Genomic DNA, 15,962 nt, shown 5'->3' with positions numbered 1-15,962 from the left:
TGGTGGGTGCTTTTTTTACAAACAAAATGCAAATGAAATGGCTACCTCTCCTAAAGTAACTAACTACACAGAACCTAAACTGCAGCTGATGCCAGATTATGACAATGATCTAAAACTTTTCTTAATAAAGCATTTAACAGGAATTTTACTTGGCTACTAAAAAGTAGATAAATTTTTCGTGTGTGAAAGGCACAGAAGTAAATCCAATTCACAATATGCTACGGCTCTCTTTTGAACCTTTCACACAAGATTATCATAGAAATATCACTAACTTACCACAGCCCTGTGATATAGACTGGAAGAAAATTTTTATCATGTGAGAAACAACTAACATGGCTTCATTTCAGGCTGAGTGCCCGTGCAGTCTCAGGGTGACTTCTAACCAAACCAGTTAATGGTATAGAGAAAAGTACCACAATACCACTACTCTAATAATATGCTAATTTTTAAACCTAACGAGATGCACTATTTTATATAGATAGAGAAAAAGAAATCAGCTACCACTTTTGAACACACTGGCATTTTCACTCACAACCACAACTCATGTTTTTACTAACTGATTGTATAGCACTCTAGAATACAGTGACTTTACAGGGCAAGTTTCAATATTCACAACATGGAGGTGCCGAGCACCTTTGGACATATGCTGACTCTGATAATGTCACTGTCTGGCACCTTTCAACCACATCTCTTTACAGCTCATGCAAAGATAACCAACATATCCTGGCCCAAAGATGACGATCTCTGTGTCCACTGCCAGAGGAGAGTCAGAACAATAGAGGAATATGGATTCAAACAGAAGGATCTAGTTTACTGGAATAAGTAGAGAGCAAATAAACCATTTGAAATTCAAAGCAAGATTATTAAATCTAATGTTTCTGAACAATGCTATGAATTATTACAGGCTATCAATAAAGTAACATGGTATCTGCATTACAGCCAATTAATGCCTTAAACACCATTTTGGGTCATTAGCCCTGCATCACAAGAAATCGTGCCACCTACTGAATCATCATCAGCATCTCCTGAAGCTGTTAAATGTTTTTGGAAACTTGCCAATCACACAGTGACAAGCAATGTGGCCCTTATCAGCTCTGGAGGTTGGAGTAGCAGAGTCTGCAGTGATACAGCACTGACAAATTCCTGATAGCCTGGCAAGCATTTTACATAATCTGAAGCTCAGGAATAAAATGCACATGATAAAAAAAAATTTCCCCACTTATCACACTTAGCTTTTAGATTGAATATCAGCTCTCGGAGTGGTAATGAACAGAGTCCAGAGACCTAGGGAAGGTCAAAGCTGACTCATGCTCAGCAGGAATAGCTGATTTGATAAGCTGTTCCTTCTGCTATGTGGAGCAACACCAGCACATATATAATATGCATGCAGAAAGTTAGCACACTGTACCTTTGTGTTACAAGGTCCAAATCCAGCTAGATATGGACTGTATATATAATATACCTGGGAGCAGATAAATTTTAAGAGGATAGCAGTATTATGGTTAAATGATTTTTCTCCTTCCTCACGTATGAAAGATGGAAATCATGCTGGCATTTTAATCAAGATTTTAGCAAATTATCTGTAAGGCCAAAACCACAAAGGGTTGCTGATACTCCCCTTCCACTGTTCTTTGTGGAGTCTTCTGGTCTGCCAAATAAGAGGTGGAAGTTATCTCCTCATCTTATTTAATCTTTACTATATTGAAGTAAACAATCTACTCCAGAAGCAGGACAGCACAGAAGCTACATTATTTGTTCCCACCGCTCTTCCTACATACGCAACAGACAGAACAATGGAAATTCTCTCTCTGTGAGGATTATAGGGCCACAAAACTCAGATATTGAGGTTAACTACCCTCTCACAGAAGCTGTATATTCCGTAGTAAGTAAAGATTAGAAGCCCTGGCTTTAGGATACAGTCACCCACTTGTGGTGTAAATGAATCTGCAATATGGGCTGCCCAAAACAGGCCAGTTACTCCAACCCAAATATGCTGGCACTAGATAGAACAAATCTAGCTCTTTGAGTGATTTTATATATCTCTCCTCACCAAAGCATCACTGCGCGTCACACTCAGATATTACAGCAGGTTTTCACTCCAGTTCAAAACCACCAATGTAGAGTTTTAACAATTATTAATAGATGTCACCTGAGCTCAATTAAGCTTGACCATCAGACAAGTATCTGCAAGCCCTATTCTGCACAAGATGCTAGTAATTTGTCCAATGCTTTATTGTTGTTAGTCCAGTGGGGAGCTGCACTGTTTATTTTATGTGTATTTTTACTCATAAGTAACATTTTTCATTTAAAAAGCATGGAATGAATACCATACAGAGTCTATTTTCTCAGCTGTTCAAATTTCCATCTGCTTTCTACTGCAATGCAAAGTGGAAAAAATAGTTTTATTTTTACAGAAATGGCAAAGCAAAGACTGGGATTAGGCTTAATATTCAGGGGTTAAAGACATTACTGAATTTGAGCTTTCTGAGCACTGCCTACTGGGGTCACTCAGCTCTAATTATACTTTCAAAGCCAGATATGGACTCAGGAGATACACTGAGATCACTTCCATCATTGAGAGAGATGCTGGTAATAAGGAATTCACTCAAAAAAAAATGCACAACTTTGTTACTAAGTAAGACTAAGGCCAGTTCTAAATAACCAAGACCAGTTCTCAGTTACTGTAGGTAGAGCAGCTTTGTTATTGGGGGGGGGAACCCCAAAAAACCAAAAACAAACAACAAAAACTCTCCCGTATTTTCTCTGCACTTCCTGTAACAAATCAAAGATTTTGGACACAGTTGAAAGAACACTGAAAACTAGCAGGGAAATTTGTTTAAAAAGCAAAAAGCTAATATCACTCATTTTGCTAGAAGGAATAAAAAAATCCAAAAGTAATGACTGCATCAGACAGCTGATTACAATCATAGTGATGGTGACCAAGTACTGGATGCCAAAACTGTTTCAACAAAAAATTCAATATACATCAAACACATGACATAAGAGATTTTTGTAACAAGAAACAGTAGTAGAGGTGCTGGTTAGTGCTCGGTAACTAAACTTACATTTTGCATCAAAAGCAAAGACTTGCTTTGTGTGAGTTATTCTTCCAAATGTAAAGAACTAATTCAAATTATAAATTAATCTAAGAACAGAGTTAAGGTTCATGTCTGAGAAAGCCCAATACTGAACAATTTCTGTAGATAGAAAAAACATTCCTGGTATGAAGATACTGTGCAATGTGTGTTAAGGGTAAATTTCCCAGCTGCAGTCACGCCCCTCTGTTTACCAAGGAGTCCACTTAGCTGGATGACATGACTTTTTATCATAGATTTCCAAGTTCCTCCTCTACAAAGAATCCCTCAGTTATCTCTGCCTTTTGTTGTCATTACGTAAATAAATATTTACTAGTTACACTGTCAGAACAGGGATTATGTGCCAAGCTCCAAGGTCCCATTACCACTGGTAAAATGTTGCATTTGCTGTCCTTTTTAAGCTTCACCCAGAGAAAAAGGTTTCACCTGTCTCAGTGAGCGGAGCTGATCCCCCCACACAAGGCAGGAAGGAGGCAGGAACTTGTAGCTGGAGAGGGGGGACAACAGGAGGCATGATAGGCCATAGATGAAAGATCTAGCTTGGCTTTAATCATGACACTGCTGCTAAAAAAACCCAAGAAACATGAGGAAACAACTAGGTAGTGAAATTTAAGCACATACAGCAGAAAATTCCTCAAAGTGAAATACAAACCATCCTAACATGCAGAAAAATGTCACAGCTTTGCTATAAAATTGATTTCCACAGTCTAAGCCCGATCCACTCAAATTTAGCTCACCTTTTGCATTAACAAGGCATTAACTTGGGTTTCTATGATTAGGCACAGGATCCCACAGAAAACAGCCATCTCAGTACTCTACTTTCCACAATTTCAGCAAGCTCTGCCTGTTTTTCTTGTCAGAAGAAAAGCTCTTACAATTTTAATGCCCAGCTGCCTTCCTCAGAGGCCACGATGCTGTATCAGCAATAAACTGTCTGTCTTTCCCAACAGAGAGGATTTCAAACTAGCAAGTGAACAAAATGCTTTTCCTGTTTCTCATGCATACTGGAAGACTTAGTTTTGATTTCCTATGAAGACCAGTTCACCAGACTATGCATCTTGTATCTATACAAGATTGCCTACCTCTGCAGAAAACATAGCAAAACCAGACAAAAGCTGGAGAAAGTTGAGGCTAGAGATGAGCATAGTTCCCAGACACTGAAACAGGCAAGAAACTGGAATGGCAGGTGGTAAGGCTGGCACACATTGTAGAGGAAGGTAGAGCCCCTTCCCTACAGTGAAAGGACAATAATGAAGGAAAGGGGGAGACTTCCTTACCCAGAAACATCACTCCAAGGTTTGTCTCTGTTGAGCACGATCTAAGTCCTTGTACACTGCAGAGAGCTGACCGGCGGTGCACAGGACACTGTCTCAGGACACTGCAGTGCGATTCCTGCACCACCGTGCAGGAACACGCTTTCTCAATGAGCACTGTCATGAAACACTTCCGGACAAGTTCCGTGACACTTCCTACCCTCTGCCCAGGCTTGACATGTAACAGTGACACTGCCCAGAAGGCACAAATGTCAACAGCTCTCTACAGCCTGGCTGGCAACACATTTAGGTAATAGATTAATGACTCTACGGTACAACCTTTTATAAATTACACTGCACGTCACTGAAATTCTAGCACTCTCTGTGCACCTACTGCCACCGTCAGTGTTTGCTAGTACAACTGGAAGAGGCTCCTGCAGGTTTGTACAAGACCTCCTTTTGCCCAGCTAGACAGAACTACCCATCCAAATCACAAAGCTCTCCAGTGAGCTTTATGGCTGCCACTTTCCTGGGAACTATACCACTAGCTCAGTAGGCCAGTTCTTCCTTCTCTCGGACTGCACTGGCCTTGACTGAAGTTTCCATTCTTGGTTGTCTCTTGCTGTGACCTCCCTTGCCACAAGAACCAGTTATTTGACCTGCTGCATATTCCCAAGAAGTCAAGTTAGCCTCCACTTCCTCACATTTTCCAGGAAGCGTTTCCATTGCTTTGGCATGCCGGTAGAGTGATCTGCTACAAACATTCCTGCAAATGGCTTACACCAGGATCTTCCTCAAAACAGGCAAAACTGTTAATAGGTTTCTTAAAAAGTTTATTAAAATCAATGGTAAAGAATGCGGTTTGCCATTACTTGAATAAAAGTTACGTTTAGCAACATAAACTCATATTTGAGGAGGGATACATTTTGCAAGCATTCTATGGAAAATAATTTTTCAAGTATCCATTTTTGATCAACAGCTCAGACACAGAAAGAAACCGACCCTGTCAGAAAGTCTGATGCCTTCAAAGAGTGACAGCATTAAATGCCTGGGAGGACTGTATAAAGTACTCCCAAATCACACAATCTACTGCCCTTGGGAGAAGGGGAAAGAGAAGAGAATCTTCTAATACCTTTGCAGGCACTGATTACTTTATACCACATTGCTTTCTAGCTCTTCTAGTCTTCCAGACTAAAAGTCCTCAGTTATACTAGTTAAAATAAATATCCCTATAACATATTCATCTTCAGTTAAGTATTCTAAACTCTCTGCTCCTCTTTTCATAAATTTTGAAAAAGAAAAAAATTAGTATTTCAATATTCTAGCAATAAGCTGTACTATAGATTTCAGAAGGGTTCTTTTTTTTATTTTAAAATGTTGAAATTTGCTAAATTCACTTTAGAGGCTCCTCCTCTTTTTAGGCTCCCTTTCAGCTATTGCTAGAGAACCTCAGTCCCCACAGGCTTCACACTTACAAACCAACTGATATTATCTTGCAGAAAGTAACTTTAAATATACATATATGATAATAAAGTATTGCACTCATTCAGCATAGGCCATGATAAGCTTCCCAAGTATAGCTCCTAGAATGAACAAGCCCATCAGCAACTTTTTTAACGCCACATGCTTGACTTGTTGTTCCCTGTATGCACCCTTTGGAGAAGCTGAGCAACAGAGGTGTAAACTTAAGATTAATATTTAAAAGATTGAGGGAATGTTGGAGCGAAGCAGCTAGTTACAGCACACAAGCTATGGAAAACCTGCTCCCCCTCTCTGCAAAGAGTTTTCTTTCACACCATTGCCTCAGCACAGGAGACAACTGCATTTCCACCATTGTTTGAGTTTCTTCTAGCTCAGCAGTGACTCCGAGAATGATTTGGTTGAGGAGTCCACAAACACGCCATTGGGAGGGTTTTATACAGCTGGATCTGAAGAGCCTTTGCTGCAGCTACCTTCAGTGCTGCACAGTGACAGGAAGGGTCTAATTTTATCACCAGACCAGATATATCTGAGCCTTGCTAAGGAGCATTTGCAGTATTTAATAGGAGCCTCCTTTCCTAAGTACTGTGCAAAAACTTTCAGAAAAACAGATGCTGGCTGTCAGTGAGATCCTGTATTTTAACTTCTGACTGAATTCAAGCTAGAACAAGCACTAGGCCTGTATTAATGACTACTTTTGTTCTCAAGAAATCACAGACTCAGTTAGGAGGACATGAACAGGACAGAGTCTTCACAGACGTAGTTTGAAAACCTTTGTTTTGTAAGTGACTTCTGTTGCCAGAATGGTAATAAATTAATCCTTTCACCTGCCTGTAACAGTCAGCAATTAAAAGCTTGTTGCGAACATATTGAACTAACAAAAGGCATCTACAGGTTCTAAGGGCATCAGTCAGCATTGGAAAAGACTCTTGCATTTCAGTCACCACAACCTGTCTACTGTGTTATTTTTCTTCTAACAAAGCAAGATATCATTTGTTGCTGGCCCTAATCAGTAGTTACTGCTCAGAGATACAGAGGCATGATAACCCCTTGACACTCCACATAAAACACACAGCTGAAACAAGAGGTCTGCAGAGCTCCTCACAAAATCTGAAAGTGAAAATACACTGACAAAGACAATGTGATGTTATACTCATGGGCATGTGTAACGTTTATAACTTGAACACATTCAGAGTAAGGGAGCTAATTCCAATCTTGCTGCCCTCTTGTCACAATTTACAATTACAGGGTTTTCCTTGAAAAATCGTAACAAGCAGCAGAGGTCTGCTTGTTACAATTTGCCTATTTCCTTCAGGTCTTTCGGGGAACATTTTTGCCTACAGACCTCAGTACTAAGTAGACTTGGATATCTCATCTACAAGAAGTATTACACATAAAATGCTGGGAACTAGAACATGGTTTTGTAGTGGAGTTTAATACCCCCTTTGTCATGTAAGGATGGCTCTTGCTCATGTACACACCTACTCCTTCTGCTGGCTTATCTAGAAAAGGTCTTTCTTGCAGAGAATACGCCCATTAAAAAAGGCAACAATTTCAGATTCCATGTCTGAGTGTAGTCTCCTCTAAACCAGCCCATCACCCGACACGTAGCGAGTACCAGCTCCATGACATAACCCTGGGACCAGCCATGACATGCAGCCAGGAAAGGAGGAGGTTCTGCTGTGACCATGCAAGCCTTTACCAGCCTGATGCCTTTCAGGCAGATTCAAACAGCAAGGGCCAGCCTTTACCAGGTTGTTTCAACTACACTTCTCCATTCAAAAGGCCTAATAACCATCAGCTTGAAGAGGAGAGTGAGGTTCATCATCTCAAAAGACACTGGATTTCCAAAAACAATTCAGGAACCAAAGTAAAAATATGCTACTTGGTTTCCAGTTGCTCACTTCAGCAGTTTGACTGTTACAGCACATACTAGAGCCTCCTAGGTTAAAAAAAGCACCCCTTTTACACCCTGCATACACACACTGAATTTCTTTACTGCTCACTGTTGTCAGATTTTCACTTTCAGGCTGATGTTCTCAGAACCAGTCAATACTCAAAAGTAAGTAGTTACAGAAAATATCCTAGTTGAGGCCTTTGTGAGAGGGAAGGAAATGAAAAAACAACAAAAATCCAAACCCAGAAAAAATCCCCCCTTAAATCTTCTCAACAACTCTAAAGATAAAATAGCTGGCACTGCAAAAAATAAGATTGGCAGGAAAACAGCTTCAAGTGAAGTGTTTTAATGTAACTAAATTATTGGCCCTTGAAAAAGGGTAATTGCACATACACAGTCATTTATCAAAACCAACTGCCAGACGTTGGGAAAGAAGCCAACATGTGTATAGTCCCAATTTAGCTATTTGCATACTAAAAAGAAAATAATTGGAGGGTTGGACACTGAATGGAAACCAGCTATCCTCACTCAGAGCACTGTATGTTGCTAAGTGACTGGGGGAGCCCCGTGTCATCCAGCTCACAAACCCAGCAGTGTTTAAACAGGTGCTTATGGTTAAGCATGGTAATAGCCCATTAACTCCACCTATAATTAATACCTGCAGATAAACCTGTATAGATTAAAAGCTATATACAGGTATTAACCAGCCCAGCTGAAATTTTGACAGTTAAATCTTTTCAGGAATACATACAGAGTGTTTTGCAGGCAGATATGAACATGTCTGTCAGTGCTCGGAGCCAGTTGAAAACAACAGTGCTGTGCAGCACTGTTCAAAACAACAAGCCAAATTAAAGTGCTGCATCTATGACGACAGCACAGTGGGTTCCTGTTTCCTAGTTGGTTTAGAGAATGGACAGGTGAACTGAGTCTAATGCACAGACACAGATGACACCTACCTACAAAAGACAGTGTAAACAGACCTTTTGTTGTCCTAGTTGCAAGAAAAGAAACAGGAAAAACAGTTAGCACACTTAACCTAAAAAGAAAATAATATCCAAAGTACACTTTTTGTAAAAGGATGTGTTTCTCTTGTTGTATATTGCAATTGATTTAGGCTATCATGTAGTCATTGTTTTAAGATGTGGCAAATATCCCCACATGTCAGCTTTTAGAATAGTGTGGTGTCATCAGCATGAACTTACCTTCCTAGCTCTTCCCCAATTTCGTAAACATCCTCCACCTTCTGTTGCTTGAACAAAGCCATAATTGGACTTCTCATTGATGCACAAAGATGATGCAACTAGAATATTAAGAAAGAATGACATTCATTACGATCTTCCAACAGGCAAAGAATCAGTAAAACACATTTCTGGTATAGTCACTTTAGATCCATTGCAGCTCACTCACAGCCAAAGTTACCATTGATCAATCAAAAGAATTAATTTAGCAGTCTCAGCCAAATAGTGAGGGTCCGAACCTGCAAAGAGGTGAGTGCCTATAAGTGAAGAGGGTTCTTGCCCCTCACTGAAGTAACTGAGCACATATTTAACCAGAAGCACAGAACACACCTTGAAACATAAATGTGACCGAAGTAAAGCAACTAATGAATAATTTGACAAACTTATTGGCAATAAAGTATCCATGCTACAATAGAGAGCTAGCATGAGACTCAGCATTACAGGCTTCATCATTAAATGTCAGCAGGCAGACCATGAACCAAGGAGAACACAAGGCAGAGCTTCCTTTTTCTCATGTCAGGCAGTGTTTCTGAAGCACACTGGCAGGACAGCAAACAGAAACCTGAACTACTGTTGCAAAAAGGCACTGTGATTCCATTTACAGAGTTTTCAGCGCATCATCTTCCATCACACACTACAGAAAAACACAGGCAGCATCTGTTGCATGCATTAATCTATGTAACTGTGAAATTTGTTTCCTGAACACAATCTTTTAAGTTGATAAGCTCTGTGAGGTCTGGAAAAACAAGCCTCACATTGGTGCATACAAGCACCTGGGAGTGCACTATGCTTATGCTGCTTCTGGAAGAGAAGAAGATCAGAGATCACATTATTCCTCGTGTCCTGGTTTCAGCTGGGATATAGTTGATTGTCTTCCTAGTAGCTGGTGCAGTTCTGTGTTTTGAGTTCAGTATGAGAAGAATGTTGATAACATTGATGGTTTCAGTTGTTGCTAAGTAATGTTTAGTCTCAGGTCAAGGATTTTTCAGCTTCTCATGCCCAGCCAGCAAGAAAGCTGGAGGGGCACAACAAGTTGGCACAGGACACAGCCAGGGCACCTGACCCAAACTGGCCAAGCGGGTATTCCATACCATGTGACATCATGCCCAGTATATAAACTGGGGGGAGTGGGGGTGGGGGAATCGCCGCTCGGGGACTAACTGGGTGTCGATCGGCAGATGGTGAGCAATTGCGCTGTGCATCATTTGTACATTCCAATCCTCTTATTATTGCGGTTGTCATTTTATTAGTGTTATCATTATCATTATTAGTTTCTTCTTTTCTGTTCTATTAAACTGCTCTTATCTCAATCCATGAGTTTTACTTCTTTTCCCAATTTTCTCCCCTATCCCACTGGGGGCGCGGGGGGGGGAGCGAGTGAGCAGCTGCGTGGTGCTTAGTTGCTGGCTGGGGTTAAACCACAACACCTTGGGATATACCCACACAGCAACATAAGTTATGTTAACAGAATGGATTTTAATACAATAACCAGCCAACCAATTTACAACATGCTTGGTGTTTCCTGTGTAGATGAACACTAGCACTAACCCCAGTGGCCCAAACAACATCCAGTACTTAGATCAGAACGTGTAAAAGAGCTGTAAGGCCTCTAGCACCACAATAAAATCATAGAATCATAGAATGGCTTGGGTTGGAAGGGACCTTTAAAGGTCATCTAGTTCCAACCCCCCTGCCATGGGCAGGGACACCTTCCACTAGACCAGGCTCCTCAACGCCCCATCCAACCTGGCCTTGAACACTGCCAGGGATAGGGCAGCCACAACCTCTCTGGACAACCTGTTCCAGTGCCTCACCACCATCACAGTGAAGAACTTCTTCCTTATATCTAACCTAAATCTATCCTCTTTCACTTTATAGCCATTACCCCTCGTCCTATCACTACGTGCCCTTGTAAAAAATCCCTCTCCAGCTTTCCTGTAGGCCCCTTTAGGTACTGGAAGGCTGCTGTAAGGTCTCTCTGGAGCCTTCTCTTCTCCAGGCTGAACAACCCCAAGTCTCTCAGCCACTCTTTATAGGATTGCTGCTCCAGCCCTCTGATCATCTTTGTAGACCTGCTCCAACAGGTCCATGTCTTTCCTGTGTTGAGGACTCCAGAGCTGAACACAGTACTCCAGGTGGAGTCTCACAAGAGTGCAGTAGAGGGGCAGAATCACCTCCCTCGACCCGCTGGTCACGCTTCTCTTGATGCAGCCCAGGATACGGTTGGCTTTCTGGGCTGCAAGCACACATTGCTGGGTCATGTTGAGCTTCTCCTCAGCAAACACCCCCAAGTCCTCCTCTGGGCTGCTCTCAATCCACTCATCGACCAGCCTCTATTTGCATTTGGGGTTGCCCCGACCCATGTGCAGGACCTTGCAGTTGGCCTTGTTGAACTTCAGGAGGTTCACACGGGCCCACCTCTCAAGCCTGCTGAGGTCCCTCTGGATGGCATCCCTTCCCTCCTGCGTGTTGACTGCACCACACAGCTTGGTGTCGTCAGCAAACTTGCGGAGAGTGCAAGTTTAATCTAACTACATTGAGCCATAGAGTTATTCTCACACATCTCTAGGCTTCAGCAGCATATCTGTACTTCTCAATGTAACGTACATTTCCTTTGAACCCCAGATGCTGCTTGCTTCAGACGCAGTGGGGACTTCCAGGTTCTATACTTCTATACAGCTCCTGCATGTTTTTAAATAGCGGTCTTTGGCATCTGACTGTGGTACACTGTGAAGCATATTTCACAAGCAAAGCTCTATTTTGATTCTTTAGAAATAAGCTCAATTCAACGTTGCAAGAAGATCCAGCTATTTCGATAAATCAGCAGACTTATTATAAAACAGGACAAAGTACCAAAGAGTAATTGCAGGGTTCCTGCCAAGTTGAAATGCACATATTTAAGATTTTTCTCTAACAAAAGCATATACCATAAGCAGCAAATACATTGTAGAAATCCAACAACTTGTCAAAACGCACCCAGTTTTTGTTGTGCATTCACCTCAGAAAAAAGACTGGCTGCTTTGGTTTTTCCCTCCCTTTTTATAAACCATTCGCTTCTAACACATGGGAGGCATGTTGAGTATCAATTAAATTCCTTTCCAAATATGCTCCTTCTATTGCTTCAAATGAACAGAAATAGTCTCTTAAGTACTTCTACATATATTTTTGGCCAATGTTAGCAAAACCTATGCATTAGGAGAAAAATTATTTGACTGCTTTATTTCAAGCAGAAGGGCTACTGCATCAACAGTTACACTGATACTAGCTGGGAATAACATTCACTCTTTCAAAAAACAGTAACAGTAAGTAAAGGGATATCAACAAAATTAGATGTCCCTCTATTAGGCACTCAGGACCAGTTACACAACACACAAGCTGAGAAGGGGTACCTGCTTCCATCCTCTAGTGACACAATTTTGTGTAATTCTGTGGCAGCTCTCATCATATACTTAACATCTCTGTGCAGTGCATCCTTTTGGATTGCCATTTCCAAAGTACAAGGAGATCCAGGGGGACTTTGCGACTATTCATTTCTCTTCACTCCTTTCCCCTTCACAATGTACTTACTAGGTGGGGAGCTTCTAATGGCCCACACCCACCCTACAGCCTGCTCTCCTCTACGCTCTTTCCTCCAGGATAGAGGAGAAGATACGGGGCACACGCATTATTCTGGCAAGCCCCACTCCCTGTCCCCAAGAGACCCACAGCTTCACTCGTATCAGATGATGGGAAATGTTTCAGCTATACATCAAAACTGCATCCTCTCCTTTTCGAAGGGTGCATACCTGCACACCTCATGGGATAGTATGCATGCTGTGACATGACATGACTGACATGCATCTGTCACATGATCAAAACACATCCATTTCTGTCACGTTTCAGAAGTTACCATTTCCACTGCACGACAGACACTTGCAGACACCTCATGGAGGAGAGGGAGGTGCAAGGTGCCCCTAGCAATGGCTTTCACGCCCTCAATAGCAGCCTTGCTGGAGGTCTCCATTGGAGATGTCATGGCTCTCTTAAAGGCTCTGTGAGGCCTACTGCATTTTCATTAACAAATGGGTTCAAACCCCAGTTTCAAAACTCTGCAATTGAGACAAATTTGCCTCCCACGTCTTCGTGTTATATCTGTGCTCTAGCGGTGATCTCTCTCATCCAGCTACCTAAGGCAAATAATAGAAACCACACAGGTTGTGACACTGAAGACGAGAATAACCATAGCACTATTAAAGCATACTGTAGAAATCAACACTTGCATTGGTGAACCTTGACTAGATGTATGACAATGTGGTGGGGTTTTTTCCACTTCCGCTTTCCATACCCATGCTTTCTCAGACTTTTTCTGGCTGATCCTTACGTGGCCTGTATTTTCAGAGTTTTTCAAGATGAAGCCAGGTGAACTGTTCTGCTACTTTGCTCGTTAATTCCCTTCCCAAAGCCATGTTCATGCCCGGGACAAAAACATCTCTTTTTTGTCTCAATGAAAACAAACAACTCAAATTCTGCTTTGTAAGCAAATTATTGTATTCCTCAAGCAACCTTTCATAATCTCGGAGAAAGCTCATTGGCCAATATTGCTCAGGGCTTGAAACTACAGTCAATAAATGCTTTAGTAGCATTTACAAGAATGAGGACATCTCTGAGCTATTGGCTCTATACTAAGTTTATGTAATGTTGCTTGCAATTGTTCAGAGCAGGATTTTCTGAAGTGTTGGTACAAAACCTAGTTCAACACCCACAGACTTCAGAAAAAGCAAACAAAGGACAAAGCCAAGCCTTGCTGAAAACCCCAAACCTTCTGCTCATCCTGAATTGCAAGATTAAGTTCTGAGCGCATGCAAAAGTCAAGTATGGGAAAATGCCCACTTATTAAGAGATACTGCTGAGACTTGCCCGAAGACTGTAAATCCCTCAAGCTGACTACTCCCTTCATCAGAATCCAAGGTACGTGGCTATAAATAACGTTAATGCAAACACACCTGAAAGAAAACCATTGTTCTAAGAGAGACTTTGTCATTCAGAAGAGCAAGTTAAAAACAGTGCTTTGAGAATGGGAAACCCACCCAAGATGCCTCTGGGAACACAGTCACTTTATGTTTGATTGACAAGTTTACTCATTTCCTAGCATCCTCCAAAGAACATATCTACTTCTGCAGATGCATAGAATCCATGTAATATTATCTCAAAAATAACCAGAAAATTCCCATCCCTTTTGCTGATCTTTTAACTTATACCCTTGTTCTGCAAAGGTCAAACCAGCAAGCTTACTCTCAATACCAAGGAACCGTTCAAGCATCCAGGTCAGCCTAGAGCCTTGGTTTTGAAGACTGAACTCAAAACTGTTCCAAAGTGTTCAGACCCTCCAGTCATACCTCTGATGTGCCGGTGTTTCCCATGCCTATCACTTCACATTATCTTATGCTGCCTTCCACTCTCATTACTTCTGCAGATATCTCTCACTGTTAGTCACAGTTAGCAGATGCCCAAAATAGATCATACACTTGATGATGCAAGACAATTGTCATTAGCAAATACACAGCATAAAGGAGATAAGATAAAAAAGATAACCTTCACGCACTTAAAATTCATCTGAAATACAAATGCCATTCAGAAGCATAAACACAACCTTCCCCAGATATTATACGCTGATCTTAGGAAACTAAGGTGATTTCACATTCAAAAGATTTAAACTACACTGTTTTTGTTGGACTCCATTTGCAAGTACAGAGCACAAGTATACCAAAGGAGGAACAAGAGACAATTTTTTTCTCTGGTTAGATGGTGATTTCCTTATGCTGGTCAGTGAAAGCAGACTGAATTAGAGATCATCATTCATCTTTGACTCATTCAGACCAAGAAGTTGTACATTCACGATCTGAGGAAACAACAACAATCAACTTCGTTTTCTGATACACTCTTTATGCTAACGCTTCTGGGGCATGCGCCCAAACAATATTGCAATACAATGAGTCAGAACGATTTCCAATCACTCAGCGTCTGCACGAGAATTCATTAAAACCAGGAGGATGCAGGAATCTGCTGCAGTCATATGTAGATCAGACCAGAGCTTTAGGAGCTCCAAGGCAAGCCCTGCAGCAGAGATAACCTTCCGTGTTCTTTCACAGAACATGCCATGTCTACTCCTCAACCATCCCATGTTGGGGTCATCTCTTCTCTATCAGTCTCTTTGCTCTAGGATTCCTAGCAGTGAGCATTTTAATACGAAGACCAGCTTCTACTCAGCATTCATATTACTTACTATGTTTTCATACTGATAGTCCATAGTATAGTATACATACAGCGTACTATACTTCACCTTTTACTCCTGTATCCAACTCCCCTTTACGCATCCCAAATATCACAAGGTGGCAAAGTATTGTTTACCTGTGCAAATGATTTTCCTACAGACATGTAACAATGCTGTAGCAAAACCATAAATAGAATACAGAACTCTGAGATTCCGGTTTCAGGCACTAGAAATATATCCTGTTTGATCTCTTCAAGTTCCTAAATTCAGTCATACCTAAAATTAGATCTTATTTACCCTAAGAAATCACGCTGTTTCTCATTATGATCTAAGGCATAAATTTAAACACATATATTTTATATCAATACAAACCCTGAATGTAGATATTCTTATTCCAGCACAGAAGTGCCTTTCTAGTGCAGCTTGTGCTGTGTGTAAAGGAAATGAAGCTAAAGAAATCCACTCTTCTGAAGAGGGTGACAGAACCCGCCTTAAGAGGAGCAGAGGAAAGTAAGTTCTATTTCTCTCTTTTAAAAAAGGTTTCCCTGCATAGGTAAGTTATTACCTATGGTCTGTCATTACCAAATTATTTGACAGTCAATAACTGGTCCACACATGTCAAACCCATGACAAATGTCCACCTACCACTGAACAAAAGCAGGATTATAGAAAATAGAGTTGAGAACAAAACTGTTGGATCATTTAGCTTGTCACCAGCCTTGCATTTTTTTTCCTTAGGGTATTTTCTAC

At 41.2% G+C, this 15,962-nt stretch overlaps 1 protein-coding gene across 3 annotated transcripts in view; it reads right to left on the bottom strand.

Annotated features, from left to right (window-relative positions):
• The window catches only part of DAPK2 (death associated protein kinase 2), a 56,207-nt gene that overhangs the window by 33,620 nt on the left and 6,625 nt on the right, over window positions 1-15,962 (bottom strand). For 2 of the 3 annotated variants that reach the window (XM_069797962.1, XM_069797964.1), the window contains exon 6: window positions 8,927-9,024. In XM_069797962.1, the coding sequence (XP_069654063.1) occupies window positions 8,927-9,003 (77 nt within the window). In that variant the 5' untranslated portion in view covers window positions 9,004-9,024. Of the gene's footprint in view, window positions 1-4,372; window positions 4,524-8,926; window positions 9,025-15,962 lie in introns of those variants that run through there. The other variant, XM_069797963.1, reaches the window with a different exon arrangement.

This window comes from Haliaeetus albicilla, chromosome 12 (genome assembly GCF_947461875.1).
Source record: "Haliaeetus albicilla chromosome 12, bHalAlb1.1, whole genome shotgun sequence".
Taxonomy (NCBI): domain Eukaryota; kingdom Metazoa; phylum Chordata; class Aves; order Accipitriformes; family Accipitridae; genus Haliaeetus; species Haliaeetus albicilla.
The sequence above is the reverse complement of the archived record's forward strand: the minus strand, read 5'-3'. Positions and strand labels throughout refer to the sequence as shown.